The sequence below is a fragment of the Athalia rosae genome, chromosome 1 (assembly GCF_917208135.1).
Source record: "Athalia rosae chromosome 1, iyAthRosa1.1, whole genome shotgun sequence".
In the NCBI taxonomy this organism is placed as follows: Eukaryota; Metazoa; Arthropoda; class Insecta; order Hymenoptera; family Athaliidae; genus Athalia; species Athalia rosae.
In genome coordinates this window covers 15,241,160-15,254,228 of record NC_064026.1, presented here as the reverse complement: position 1 = coordinate 15,254,228, position 13,069 = coordinate 15,241,160, and the positions used below count along the sequence as shown (strand labels likewise).

General features: G+C 41.2%; 3 protein-coding genes across 5 annotated transcripts in view; 1 reads left to right on the top strand and 2 right to left on the bottom strand.

Moving 5' to 3' along the window:
• Positions 1 to 13,069, bottom strand: part of LOC105690472 (rho GTPase-activating protein 32) — a 23,739-nt gene that overhangs the window by 7,330 nt on the left and 3,340 nt on the right. Inside the window, exons 1-5 of one of the 2 annotated variants that reach the window (XM_012408257.3) lie at positions 9,236 to 9,540; positions 5,848 to 6,184; positions 1,796 to 1,933; positions 937 to 1,338; positions 195 to 525 (exon numbers count right to left, since the gene is read on the bottom strand). In XM_012408257.3, the coding sequence (XP_012263680.2) occupies positions 195 to 525; positions 937 to 1,338; positions 1,796 to 1,933; positions 5,848 to 5,916 (940 nt within the window). In that variant the 5' untranslated portion in view covers positions 5,917 to 6,184; positions 9,236 to 9,540. Of the gene's footprint in view, positions 1 to 194; positions 526 to 936; positions 1,339 to 1,795; positions 1,934 to 5,847; positions 6,185 to 9,235; positions 9,541 to 13,069 lie in introns of those variants that run through there. The other variant, XM_048660381.1, reaches the window with a different exon arrangement.
• The window catches only part of LOC110117253, a 7,295-nt gene continuing 3,936 nt past the window's right edge, over positions 9,711 to 13,069 (bottom strand). The window contains exons 3-4 of the mRNA XM_048660386.1: positions 10,202 to 10,890; positions 9,711 to 10,118 (exon numbers count right to left, since the gene is read on the bottom strand). Of these exons, the coding sequence (XP_048516343.1) occupies positions 9,792 to 10,118; positions 10,202 to 10,890 (1,016 nt within the window). The 3' untranslated portion in view covers positions 9,711 to 9,791. The remainder of the gene's footprint in view (positions 10,119 to 10,201; positions 10,891 to 13,069) is intronic.
• The window catches only part of LOC105690471 (acetyl-CoA carboxylase), a 24,019-nt gene continuing 21,892 nt past the window's right edge, over positions 10,943 to 13,069 (top strand). For both annotated transcript variants that reach the window (XM_012408256.4, XM_012408255.4), the window contains exon 1: positions 10,943 to 11,333. In XM_012408256.4, coding sequence (XP_012263679.2) covers positions 11,257 to 11,333 — 77 coding nt within the window. In that variant the 5' untranslated portion in view covers positions 10,943 to 11,256. The remainder of the gene's footprint in view (positions 11,334 to 13,069) is intronic.

The window sequence follows — 13,069 nt, the reverse complement described above, 5'->3', positions numbered from 1 at the left end:
GCTCTTGCTGACTAATATTCAACAATAAAATGGTCGAATAGTTAACACATGAATTCTCTACATCCCAATATCAGTGCTGACGATGAGTGGAGGCAAGCGATTTTGTTAATAGATGCGATATCAGTTAGAAGAATATGAAGTGAGACTGCATAAATTTTGCGATATAATTGAATGAAATCAAATAACAAACTCACCATCTTGACCTGAATTCAATAAATGCTCCCCCAAGTCACAACCAAATACTCGTTCCTTTAAAATCCCAGACTGTTTCAGTCTCCTTCTTGAGGGTCTATTGAGAATGAATGATCTAAAGAAAGCTATGAGTTTTCCATGTTTCCGAAGCACCGGTTTGACTGGAAGTCTCGAGCGTACTGTTGTAGATACAGTTAAATGCCGGGGCACTTTATCGCCAATAACAGCAACACATTCCGCAGGAAAAAATCCAACAGCAAAACCATGTTTTCCTCGCCACCAGGTGCTTTCTCCAGGAGGTGGCATATCAATTACCGAAATCATGTCTCCGACCTGTAAAAAAAAAATTCAGTCTGCTCTAAAGATTCCACCAAAATAAATTCATTCTTTTGCCATAGTTACTTTTTCCCCATTGTATGGAATGCGGTGTGATAATAAGATAAAGTAAATAATTATCACATCTGTCGGTAGATATCATAGTTTCTTGTCTCTTACACAATGCTTTACATTATTTCATAACATTCTTTAGTTAATTAGTAGCTATCCCGTTACGGTATTATTTTCTCACGCAGTGACTCATCAACAGCAGGATCAACCGACGCACTTGATTGGCCTTAAGAACATTTCACAATACCATCCTGGATAATCTCCTTCATATTTTTCATTCGTGCACGGTGGACATTGATTTTTCGAGTAACTTCCACTTTCGAGAAAATGACCAATTTAGAGCTAATCGTTACACACCTGGAAAGAAATCTCATCTTGAGCTTGAGCGGTGTAGGGTCTAACAGCATACGCGGCAGCTACAGCCGGCGTGTTAATTGGACACGAATCAGCCTCCGGGACAAGAATTCTTCTTCCCCTATTGTCCAGTTGTAGCCAATTTAGAACGGGCCCACAATTTAAGCCCTCATGACTTAGCTGAGAAAATCGTGACAAATAATCCTTTAGCACCCCAGTGGTGTTCTCCGGTTGGTCGTCCGGAAGCTCGGTTAGCGAGGAAAACTTCCTGTCAAATATACACCGATGCAATTGTTTGTCGAACATGACAAAGTTCTCATAGGATCGCTGCAGAGTCCAACAAGCGTCTCCAGAAGTCACTCTTACGTCGTACGTATCGTCATTTGGGTCTTCACTAACCGAAACCTTAAACAAAAACGGCAATAATTTATAGGAATCAACTTATGCGAGCAGATCGAGTCCAGTTTCGAATCAAACGTGACAAATCCTGTACATTGGAAACAATGAAGTTAACGGATTTCAAATATGATCAACTTAACACGATAATTTGTTTATAGTTACTTCGGCGTAGCAATTGCACGACAGACATTCCCTCTGAATGCTTTCAATTAACTGAAGTTAACGTGCCTTGATTGCAGAGAAAGCAACGAGTAGCCTTTTCTATGGTTACATAAATAGTATTATAATTGTAAATTTTATTTGTCGATTTTATTAAAGATGCTATACTTTCAATTGAAATCTTTTATAATTATAGAGAAAATTTTATAATTATTAAAACTGCATAATTTATTAACAGAAGTTTCAATTCGACCGGTGCTCCAAAACACTTTTTCTCAATCCTCACCATTGAGTTACAACTCACCTCCAATGTACCGAGTTCTACATGTTCATAGTGAAAGTGGGCGCATTCGTCTAATTTTGGGAATCTCGCAATGCTGCCCATATTAGCCCCCGAACTTCCTGGCGTACTCAAGTCGTCTGTTTTGTTGTTTCCCAATCCCTGAGCAGAAAACAAAATTCCATCAGATTAAAATCTCTCGCTCAAATACCGAGCGCCGAACGCCCAGATCTCAATAATAATCAAGTGCCTGGGGTTCGACTTGACTTGCACAATTAAAAAGACGGACTCTGATGATTCATTAGTCGAGAAGGATATCAACTATAAAGACGTACTCAGAGAGACGGCATTTGAATGCCTAATAATTGAAGAGACTATGACTAATTCGATGGAATCGGTAAGTGAACTGTCTTTTTCATTCAACTGCTGCTATTTATTTTACCGTAAACAATAAATAAATCAACAATCAATAAACGAGGCGAAATTTTTAAGATTATCTCTAAATAAAATTCATGCAACCAGGAACTCCCAGTTACGAAAGGCTCGCAATCAGGTGCTGGTATACGGTGATCGACTATTGATACACATAAGTAACAAAATATGTCTTGAAAATTTAATCAATACACTAATAGAAGGTGCACCGTCACAAAGAGTATTTCGTCGAAGCAACTCGGTAGACACTCCCAACGATACAATGGATCATGTTACAGTAACAAAAACCTGAAAACATGTCTGTATGATTATTCTGGTCAAGTGTGACATTTCCAGTGAGTCAGCTATAGCCCCGAGTACTTAACATAATACACTTGTCCATACGCCGAGCATCGTTGCTATGACGTTATCGCAAATTCTGCGTCTTCTTTTTTTCTTTCCTATTTTTCAATGCGAAAACTAGGGCATTATTATGCACCGCATCGTCGCAATTATGCCAACAAATAGAACACACCTGATATATCGAAAAAATCGACTTGAAAGATAAGTGGTCGTATACACAATTACAACAGCTATATGCATACGGTTCTCAATAGGTTATTCAAATACATCCATAGTACGTACGTAACTTTATCGAATTACTCTCCTTTTTTGCGTTAAGTAATTCTGGTTAATTAAAATTATGTTGAACCGCATCAACGTTCTTCGAGGTGCGAACGTGCAGCGTGTATTTCAAATGAGATGTTTGAGAACAATTGAAGAAAAAAAAGTGAAAGCGATCAGAGCAAAACGTTGCACTGTTTCCGCTTTCATAAATTTGAAACTAGGATGCTGCAAGTTTAATTTATCGCCGTAAGTTATTCGAAAATGTCTCAAGGTGAATTATCATGCACGTATAACGCTTCGAAGATTTTTTTTTAATCGAGTAAATATATTTTCTCGTAATTTGCTCCATTCGAAAGACGTCATTCTCATCTGCACGGACACGAGTTTGGTAACGAAACAATCATTACCGTTCGACAAAGAAAAAATAACGAGACGAGAAAAACTTCCTATTGTTATCTGATATATTCCGACAATTATTATACATATAAATGTGCGCAGTAGAGAACACTGCCTTTTTATCTCACACGTAAATTGTAACCGAAGAGAGCTACCGGTTAGATAAACGAATAGAGATGAATCGAATTACAGCTACAGCTACAGGTTTCGAATAGAATAAATAAATTTCCCCGAACGTCTATAAAGCAGCAGTTGTTATATCGTACACGCAATTGGAATGAGCATGAAACTTTCAAGAGCGTGCAAGAATTAGTTTTCGGGAGTTGCTCGTCGTATCCCTAAGGTTGCAACAGCTGTAGCTAATCGCTTGTTAATATTTCGCGGACGAAAGATGACGAAATGTGCGCGGAATACGGAATACAGGCGAAATACGTTTTCCGAACATCTTCTCGCTAGATCAGCGCGGAGAACAGCTGCTGCTAACGACGATCTGAATATGTCGCGGGGCGTAAGCGTATCCTATTCCCAAAGCGTACACAGCTATGCTTATTATAATATAACGTCGTACGTATTTCCAACTTCATATTTAATCAGCTAACAAAGTTGCGCCTTCCACGTCCGATTGTGAGCTTCTCCGTTACATTGTCACATTTTCAATTCTCCACGCGTCACCTATTGCTCGTTAATGAGAGAGAGGGAGAGAGAGAGAGAGCGGCAGAGTAGTAGGAACTGGAGCATCATCTTCCGTGAACATTCAAAATGTATCCAGACTCGGTGCATGAAAACTAGGTCATGCAGCTTTCGGGTGTCCGGGTATCGGAGTGTTCGAGTGTATGTTCCCGACACAACGTATCGCCGCACCAACGCGTCCCTACGTACGTACAACCTATACTCGTGTACGAACACCGATATTATACTATACAGTATATCCCTCGGGAGGCTCGGCGGGCGGTTTAGCAATCCATCATCCGTGTCGATGTATTTAGGAATTTTCTGCAACACGAATGTCACTTGAAAAAAAACGCCTTTTATTCTATTACATCGATACCCCGAAGATTGACAGAATTCTTCGCGTTGTTGTTGTCCAGTTTTGGTGAACCGAGAGATATGTGTGTGTACCCGGAATCGGTTACGAGTACCTACGTCGCGACGCCGTTAAAAATCATTTCATTCGGCGAGCAATATTCTTTTCACGTTTTATCGCCATTATAACAGTTAATAGTTAATACCCGTTTCTTTTTTTTTTTTTTTTGTGTTTCTTTTTATTCGTGATCTCTAACCGCGTTAAGAGCTCGACAAATGATCCTTGCGGGATTCATTAAAGGTAACGGTTTATATCCAGGGTTCGCACTCTCAAGTGCGCTTACTTCAATACCGGGCAAGCTATGGCGAGATTCCGTGTTTGAATTGAATTCGCCTCGATGAATTTCTCATGGGCTGGCGGCGGGAAAAACCTTGTAATAATGACGCGGAGAGCACCGGCGGAGAAACAAATGGCACGCGTTACGGTATATTTCTAGAATAATTACAAAAGCGGCCGTTTTATTGGGCGGACGGGTTTGACAGCTGCATCTGGAACGTCGAGGATTCCTGGCATAGAGCGCAAGTTGAGTCTATCGATTTGTTCTCGCGAGCCCCGCGACTCGGACGGATGAACACGGTTGAGGGAAAGATAGTAAATAGAACAGACTTCCGCGATCCGAAAATATCGTTATTCGTTCGAAATTAGGTACGAAACAAACGGGACTGCATACGAATATCGGAATTCTGGTCGCCGCTATAGAAGAGAATAGAATAGAATTTCGTCAGACGAGACGTTCGAAGCTCGCAGTTCGCGACGAACTACAAGTTGTAACGAAGACTAGCGCGCGCTGCACCTCATTGCTCTCCTACGATTTTTCCCCTGATTAATTATTGATCGATTCAAGCGATCGAATTATCCTCAATTTTTCCGCTTCTGGGATCGACAAAATTTAGTTGCCTCGATTGAATTCGTGTGCCTGATACTCCTGAGCCTGAGGTAAAAATACCGTAGGAACCAGCCGCTCTAACGTTTTGAAAAATGTTCCATTTCCGGTATCAAAAATCGAAATATAATCGAAGACAAGACTTGCGAGACATTTTTTTTTTATTTTTTTATTTTTTTGTCGTACGGCGAGTAAACGTAACTCCATTTTGAGATAAGATATTGCAATCGAAGAGAGGGGGGGGGGGGGGGGGGGGGGGGGAAGGATAAAAACCAATACGGCTCATTTTTCCGCTTTACTTACATCGAGAGAGCCTCGACTGAGAAATGTAAACAAAACTTGTAAAAATAAACTAGTTCAACTCGCGAACCGCACAAGTTGAGCGCGGTAGGCAGCGCAGCGGCTATAGGTATAAACTTTGCCCGCTTCGTACGATTACTTCACGTTGTATACATCGTTGGTACTCGTGCGATAACGAGTGTAATGAATAACTGAAGAGAAGAAGATGAGAGGAAGATGAAGAACGAGTAGCGGCTCACGAGTACTTGAACAAGTTATTACTCCTTCAAAAAAATGTCCATGGCAAAGAGGAGGGAGAAAAAAAAAAAAACAGAATGAAGGAAACGAAGAAAGAATATCGTGTAAACAAACGTTCGCGCAAGATGAGGAGCAGACCTTTGCAGCTTGAGGCTCGATATCCGTCAGCCTGTGGGCACGAGGTCTCTCCGATGTCGGTCCAGGCATCCTCTGCGACTTCTCCGAAGCCGAAGACGAAGATGACCCCGGCCGACGATGCCCCGTCCTTCTGCACGCCAGGGTGACCTATCACTTGTCCGTCGAGCTGTTGAGCATTACTTTCTCGCTGAAATATCCGGCGCCGCTTTTCATTTCCTGATCGTTACCACCGAATGACCAGCATTTTAATTTTTTCATTATTATTCCTTCCTTTTTTTTCGCACAACCACGTCTCGGCACCCGAATTAGCCTATCGCTGTCACCTGCAGTCCGGGGGCTGAAACAATTCGAAAGAAAAATTATTCGAATAAACGTCAAATAACGCAAAAGCCGATATTTTCATTTTCATTACAAATCCTTCCTAATTCCACTGGCAATGAGTTAGAACATAAGCTATATAGAACACCTTAGCGTAGGTATATGTCATACATAGAGAAAGAACCATTTTTCGGTTCTCTTGACAAAAAATGAATAAATCAAATAAATATAAATTCCAAGGATAATATTTCGTGCGTAAACGCTCCTCGGACGGTCGAGAGATCTCTTGCGATAATAATAATAATAATAATAATAATAACGATAATATTAATAACAATAATAAAACCACATGCTGTAATAACAACATTGCGCACAGCGATGGCTATATGCTAGGTACATAGATACGTAAGTACATACGCACGTATGTGTACGTAGGTATATATATAATCATGTTGTCTGTCCGCATTAAGTACTCCCGCGGTTGTAATTCTTAATAAAATTTGATCGGAGGATGTGTACGAGCAGAAATACAAAGAGTTTGTTATACCGTCAAGAAGGCGTTCCTTGTTTGGCTAACAAGTATAACTTATTTCTTATTATAATATGTATTATTTTTTTGTTCGTGTTTTTTTTTTTCTTTGCCCTCTACAAAAATCGTTGCGACGCGCGTGCTTTCCATGTAGGTACAAAAAGAAGTCTGTACGCATATAGTTCCTGCCAATGTATCGAAGGTAGTTCTATTAATAACCGTATAGACTGAATTTAGCCCGAAGATGTATTTTATTTGAATAACTTTTTTTCCGGCCTATTTTCTCGTGCGGTCTGTCGGAAACACTTTCTAGAAATTTTCGGTTTCGACGTAAATATTCGAATAACCGGTCGTAAGATTGAAAAAAAAAATCTACGAATGACATCGGACAAATTGAGAAAAATGAACTAAAACAACAGCGTTTGACCTAGAATCTCGGATGAGATTCGTTGGAGATTCCAGGTTCAGGAACCGCGGGATCGTTGATCGCTAAAAGTGAAAATTGAGATAAGAGGCCGCGAATCGCATATTATTAAATGTATAAACTTTGGGCGTCCAAGCGTCATTTGGGTATTCGCATACATTATATATATTTATCTCGGTGCAATTAACTCAGACATCCTTCTGGCTCTGGTATATTCTGAGAAAATTTAACCCGCTCGTACAACGCGGTGACGGTTTAATTTTTTATCCGGGTCTCTCGCCACTTTTTCTCATCTACCACACGTCCCACCCGAACACCCGCCTCCTTCTGCTGCAGCTGATTCCGAGATGCGGGGTCTCTCGTATAAAAATACAACAAAGACAACAATCCCACCAACAAAAAGTCCTCCGCGTATCCGCACGAATACGTCACAGACGATTTTTATGTACTGTACGTACGTACAATGTGTATCCAGCCAACGCTACGTCGACGATACTCTAGTTGAATCTTTTGTACGTCAAAAACTGGCCAACGCAGACCTCTCGACCGGACGATGCAAAAATTCATCTGAGGCAATCATCTAGTTTTGTGAGAATATCACTTCGTTGGTATTTTACGGATATCGATTAACGGAGTCTCAACAGAGATCATTTGATTTCTATCAACTTTTTGAATGTTCAGCGGGAATTCTTTGGTCGCTATAGTTATTTTTATTCGTTCGGTGGGCCTCCTGTAATAGGATCCAAGATTCTATTAATTTTACCTACCGACAGGTGTTCATAACGCGGTAGAATTGAAGTGGTAAATAAAAGTCAAATTCTGTATCGTTTGAAAATCGATTATTTTATTTTTTTTTTTTTCTCATAAAGAGAAGAGAATTTTACCGAACGAATAGTTTTCCACGGTAGTCATTGATGTATTGGTGAAATTTTATTCAACGACATTTCGTACGAAGTACAGATTGTTAAACCGTACGGATCGACGACAGTCTTGCTAAACGAGCATAAAGATCTATTTATAAACGTAATTATATTCATAAGTATGTTTAAAAAACAAATAATTCAAGTAAAATAAGATAACAAATAACAAACTGTCAACTCCGTTAGCTCGTCTAGCGCGATGCATTTTTTTCTTTATTCAATAAAGGACGTCGCCTGATTAAAAACGTTATCGCTATTTCAATTACGTGAAACTTGAATATCAATAATTCAATTATAAATTCATTTAATCTCCGGCTTATTTCTCTCGCCATAGTTTCGTCGACGGGTTATGGTCGCGTAGAAAACTCAGGGATTTCATTTTTCATGAAAACAATTCACAAAATAGGGAAGAATAACCTCCGACCAGACACGTTGAATCAATAAAATAAAGAAGAGAAACGATGGGAAAAAGAAAAAAAAAAAACAAAGTATTGGATTCCGAGGGCATCCGGTTATTCAATCCAAGAAAAAACATAAGAACCTCGAGCGAGTGAAATATTGGGCTCTGAAAACCCACCTCGCTAACGGGGTGCTCCTCTCCCGATCTATCAAACCACTGTCCGAAATTATAACGGCGCAATATTTTCGTGTGACGAATAGACGGGGAATAGATTTGTACGAGGTGCATCGACGGAAGGCGCTTTTGCGTCTCGCATGACCGATTCGATGAAAATTATAGCTATACGTGTAATTGTGAAGAGAATTACGTGGGCTGCGGAGGGACTGCGAGCGGCTCAATGGATTGCAAGGGATCATCGGTGCGGATGGGGCATTTCAGCATTAGTTACTTTTACACACGCCTCTCGTTATCTACGTACGTACGTTATTCACGTTGGTGCGTTTACCGCAGCTTTTAAACAACACGTACCGGTAGGATAAAAAGAGGACTACGTGCAGCTGGGTAACGAACGCTGAAAAGGGACGAGGAAAGGAACTGTACGGCGTAGCCGAGGTGATGCGGAATAACGAATTCGGACGTGACAAAATAACGCAATTTTTATTCGGCTCAGACAATACGGAGGTTGCGGAGGTACGGCTGAAAACTCGGGGAGCAAATAAGGCCACATAACGCAAACTGAAACTGTACTGGCATGCTAATAAACAATACCATCTTGTAGTATACACGTACGTACGTACTTTTGTGAAATTACCACTCCCGAATTGAGAACCACTGGCTACACAACCTCAAACCTCAGAGGTAACGAACGTCCACTGCACACATTTATACGGGAGCCTGGTGATTAATCGAGGGATTATCGGAGCCTCGAAAACCTCAGATCTTCTGCTTTCGTTTCGAGAATATCATTCACTGTTTCGGCGCACATTTTTTTTTCCCAATAGGCACCAGCACACGGAGCATTGCGAGGCGACTCTTATTCATTCAACGGAATAGACGCTGTTTTCGGTACGCTGTCAGTGAACCTGCCCAACCTGACCTGTTTCGGTCGTGCGACTGGGAAAAATACATGAGGCTCTTCTTGACACCGCGCCGCCTGAGCTGCGCGATAGGCCGATGAAAATTTCCCGTCATTCAACGCGGGCTAACCGGCAAAGTTTGAATATCACCGTGACGAGAGTCGACGACGGTTCGATCGAGATGAACAACTTGTCGTTTATTTTATCAGCTTACAATTTATTGAATAAATGTATAAAAAAATAAACAACCGTTGCGATTAATTGTTTATCTCACCTTTTAGGGTATCATGTAATTGTCATGTGTCATTGAAAACAACGTTCTCCCAAGGACCTTCTGTGCTTCGAATGCGTTGTCGACCTTCAGAGTCTCCAAGCAGCGTTCTTTGAATTGATTGTTCATACTTTGCTTGATTATGGCTACTAATGGTCCATACAATGATTGACAGTTTTCAAAATCTTCGTCCGAAGGGACTCGGTTCGTGTGGAAGATTTCCTTCTCCAAATGGAACGTTACTTTGACGCAGGGATGGGTATCTTTCATACTGAGAAATTCGCAGATCAAAATGTCTTTGAATTCTGTCAGGTGCGGAGCTCGGAGTTTGTACTGAAAATAATGAATGTATTAAAATATGAACGAAAGAGTCATTCTTTCGCTTGTAGGTATCGCGGAACGCATCGTGGACTCACTTGCAGTTTTATCAAAACGTAGTTCCTGAAGGATGGAAAGTGAACGAAACCACCGGTTAACTTTGTCTTTCGTTTGACGAAATCTGACGCACCTCGGACGTCGTAAAATATCTCGTTTCCCTCCCCGTTGCATCTGGTCCATACGTGAGCGTGCGTTGTGACCTTATTGTCGGACAGCGGACGATTTTTCATACAGAGATGAAATTCTCGAAACAAACTCTCCACTCCGCGACGGCTCCATCCACCGCAATGCGTCATTTCTACCAAATACCAATCACCTTCGGCAACGATCTCGACATTTATGACTAAGCATCCGGCACGATGAAACGGTTTTCCAGGGGTAAACATCCTCACGAATCTCTTGAGTACCTGAAAGTCTACCGAATCAAACGAACGCCAGCCGAACATCGCTGTGAACTCACCATTCTCACTACGTCTGCGAATGAATCTGCGTCCAGAAATACTCGCTCGTTTTTCGGCGGTCCTATCGACGACATTTCCCCAGCTATCGTCTACCATACGCTTGGCTAAGAATAATGGAGTGATCGAGGTCGTAGGAAACAATGACAGTTTGATCGGAGGAATTGACGGCTGATAAACCGCCGAGCTTCGAACGACACAATTCGAAGTAACCCCCCCATTGTTGTCGATCATTGAGGTTCGAGCCCGCGTAGAACTGCCAAGGACATCTAAGGTCAGTGGGAAAAACTAATGGAAAAATTTCTCCGTCGATAACTCGGAGAGGGCAGCGACGATTGCGCGTAGAGAGACCATGTACCGTTTGCACAGGGTGGTGTTGGTACAGATCGAATGCATGTGTACGGAAAAGGGATCGTTGGTAAAATTCGTACTAAAGATTTATACCCGCATTGTACCGTGGGTGTAATCGCGCATAAACTATTGGCGTGCTAAATAAAACTCATGTGCGAACGGTGACAGTGAGCGATCGGGTTTTGGGCATTGAAAAATTTCATCGGATCTTTGGCGTTGACTAAACAGTATTAACAAGTGGGCGGGTAATTATTTAAAAAAAATTTGCGACTCCGAAAAGTCGAATGTCAGGGGACGAAAGAAAAGCTGAACCTAACCTCCAGGAGGCGATTGCGGCCCCACCGCGGAAGATTCGTCACCGGTAAGTTCGGGTTAAAACGATCTTACCCCACGTTTGAAATCGTTCGGAAATCGCATGATTGATCTATAACGTATCCGTAAATTTTTATGTCACGACTGCCGAGAAAATCTCTCGGATTGTTCATTAATTTGATGACGCGTGCTCCAAGGAAACAGAACAACACGCGTTTAACCGACCAATGGGAAACGTTCGCAGTGGCCTGACCCCCGTTTCAGCCAATCCGGTACTTCTGTCAATCTTTTGATTACCATGTGAAAATCTATATCATGTAATAATGCCGTACACACGATTATGTATCATTATCATCTCCGTTTAAAAGTCTACTGCGTAATTCATTTTTAGATAACATCTAAGATAACCGATCTTCCCTTGCTGGTTTTATCGTCGTCAGTTTTTACTATTCTCCAATCAAATCTAACGAGACTTTACAGCCACCTAAACCGACGATAGTACCGCTACTATTTGCTGTCACCTGTGATAAAAAAATGCCACAGTTTCCCGTCCGAATTAACGGTTGTAAGAATTTTCAGCGTTACGAATTTGAATCTCGCAACTACTACTTCGGCACGAACCTACGCCGATTCCCGTCTCATATGAGTTGGGAAACTTTTGTTTATTGAGAACCGGATAGAAACAAAAAAAAAAAAAAACAGGTCAGAAAACAACAATTTCGATTTCACGTTTGTTTTAAAATTATTTTTAATCCCGAGTTTCGTGTACCTCAACTTATATTTTACCGCGCATACTAAATCGAGTACCTGATTTACTTGCGTTCGTCGCCTTCCTAATCAAAGTTTTTCACTAATTGTCATGTGTTCACAAATTAACTCGGATGCCTTACATAGACCTAAAGATTTTAATTAACGATCCGCTTATCTCAATTGGTCTAAAAGTACACGACGCCTGCAATTCTTTAAATTGTCAGCGACGAGAAGAAAAGGGGGGGGGGGGAAAAAAAAAAAACGCTTTCGTACCGGCAGCACGTACTCCGACTAATCTCCTCCTGACCCGTGCATTCGAAACGAGTCATGGATCGAAGTGAATTTAAAATTGATGATCTCCGATAAATAATGCAGATGGATATAACCCTGTGTTTTGCAGAGAGTAAAGAGGAGAGAGAGAGAGAGGGAGAGATCGATATCGAACGGCAGCCTTCTAATTTCGTCACTAGGTCATTAGTTATTATTAATTTATTGCCGCGTAGTTTGTATCATGCAAATGTAAATCGCGATCTTGAGGTATGCGTGAGCGGACGTCATACGTGTAAAGTTTCATGTATGAAGTGGCGAGTTCCCTAAACACAATTGTTCGTACATACGTATGTATGTATACAGTATACAACGTTTGACGGAAATCGATCGTCGTAAAAAAATCTTCAACCGACTTTCGTCGAAGACGCACGCTTCGGATATGGTGTCAAAATATTTCAATTTCGATTCGACCTTTCCCTTTTATTTTTGTTGTCTGCGTCAAAATTGAACGTCGATAACGTCTGCATTGTTTTAGGCGCTCATACGAACGTGTAAGTTATTCCCGAACGTGAGTTGGTTAATTTTCTACATCGAAAGTCAGTCAGCTATGTGGAAGCGGTGAAAGTAGGCAAATCTCGGTGATGAAAAATGAAAAAGAAAAAAAAATAAAAAAGGAACTAACTAACGGAATTATTTCCACACACGTCGCAACTCGAGATGCTGCAGCGCGTCGTGTATACCGAACAACGTTTACTGCAGAAGCGC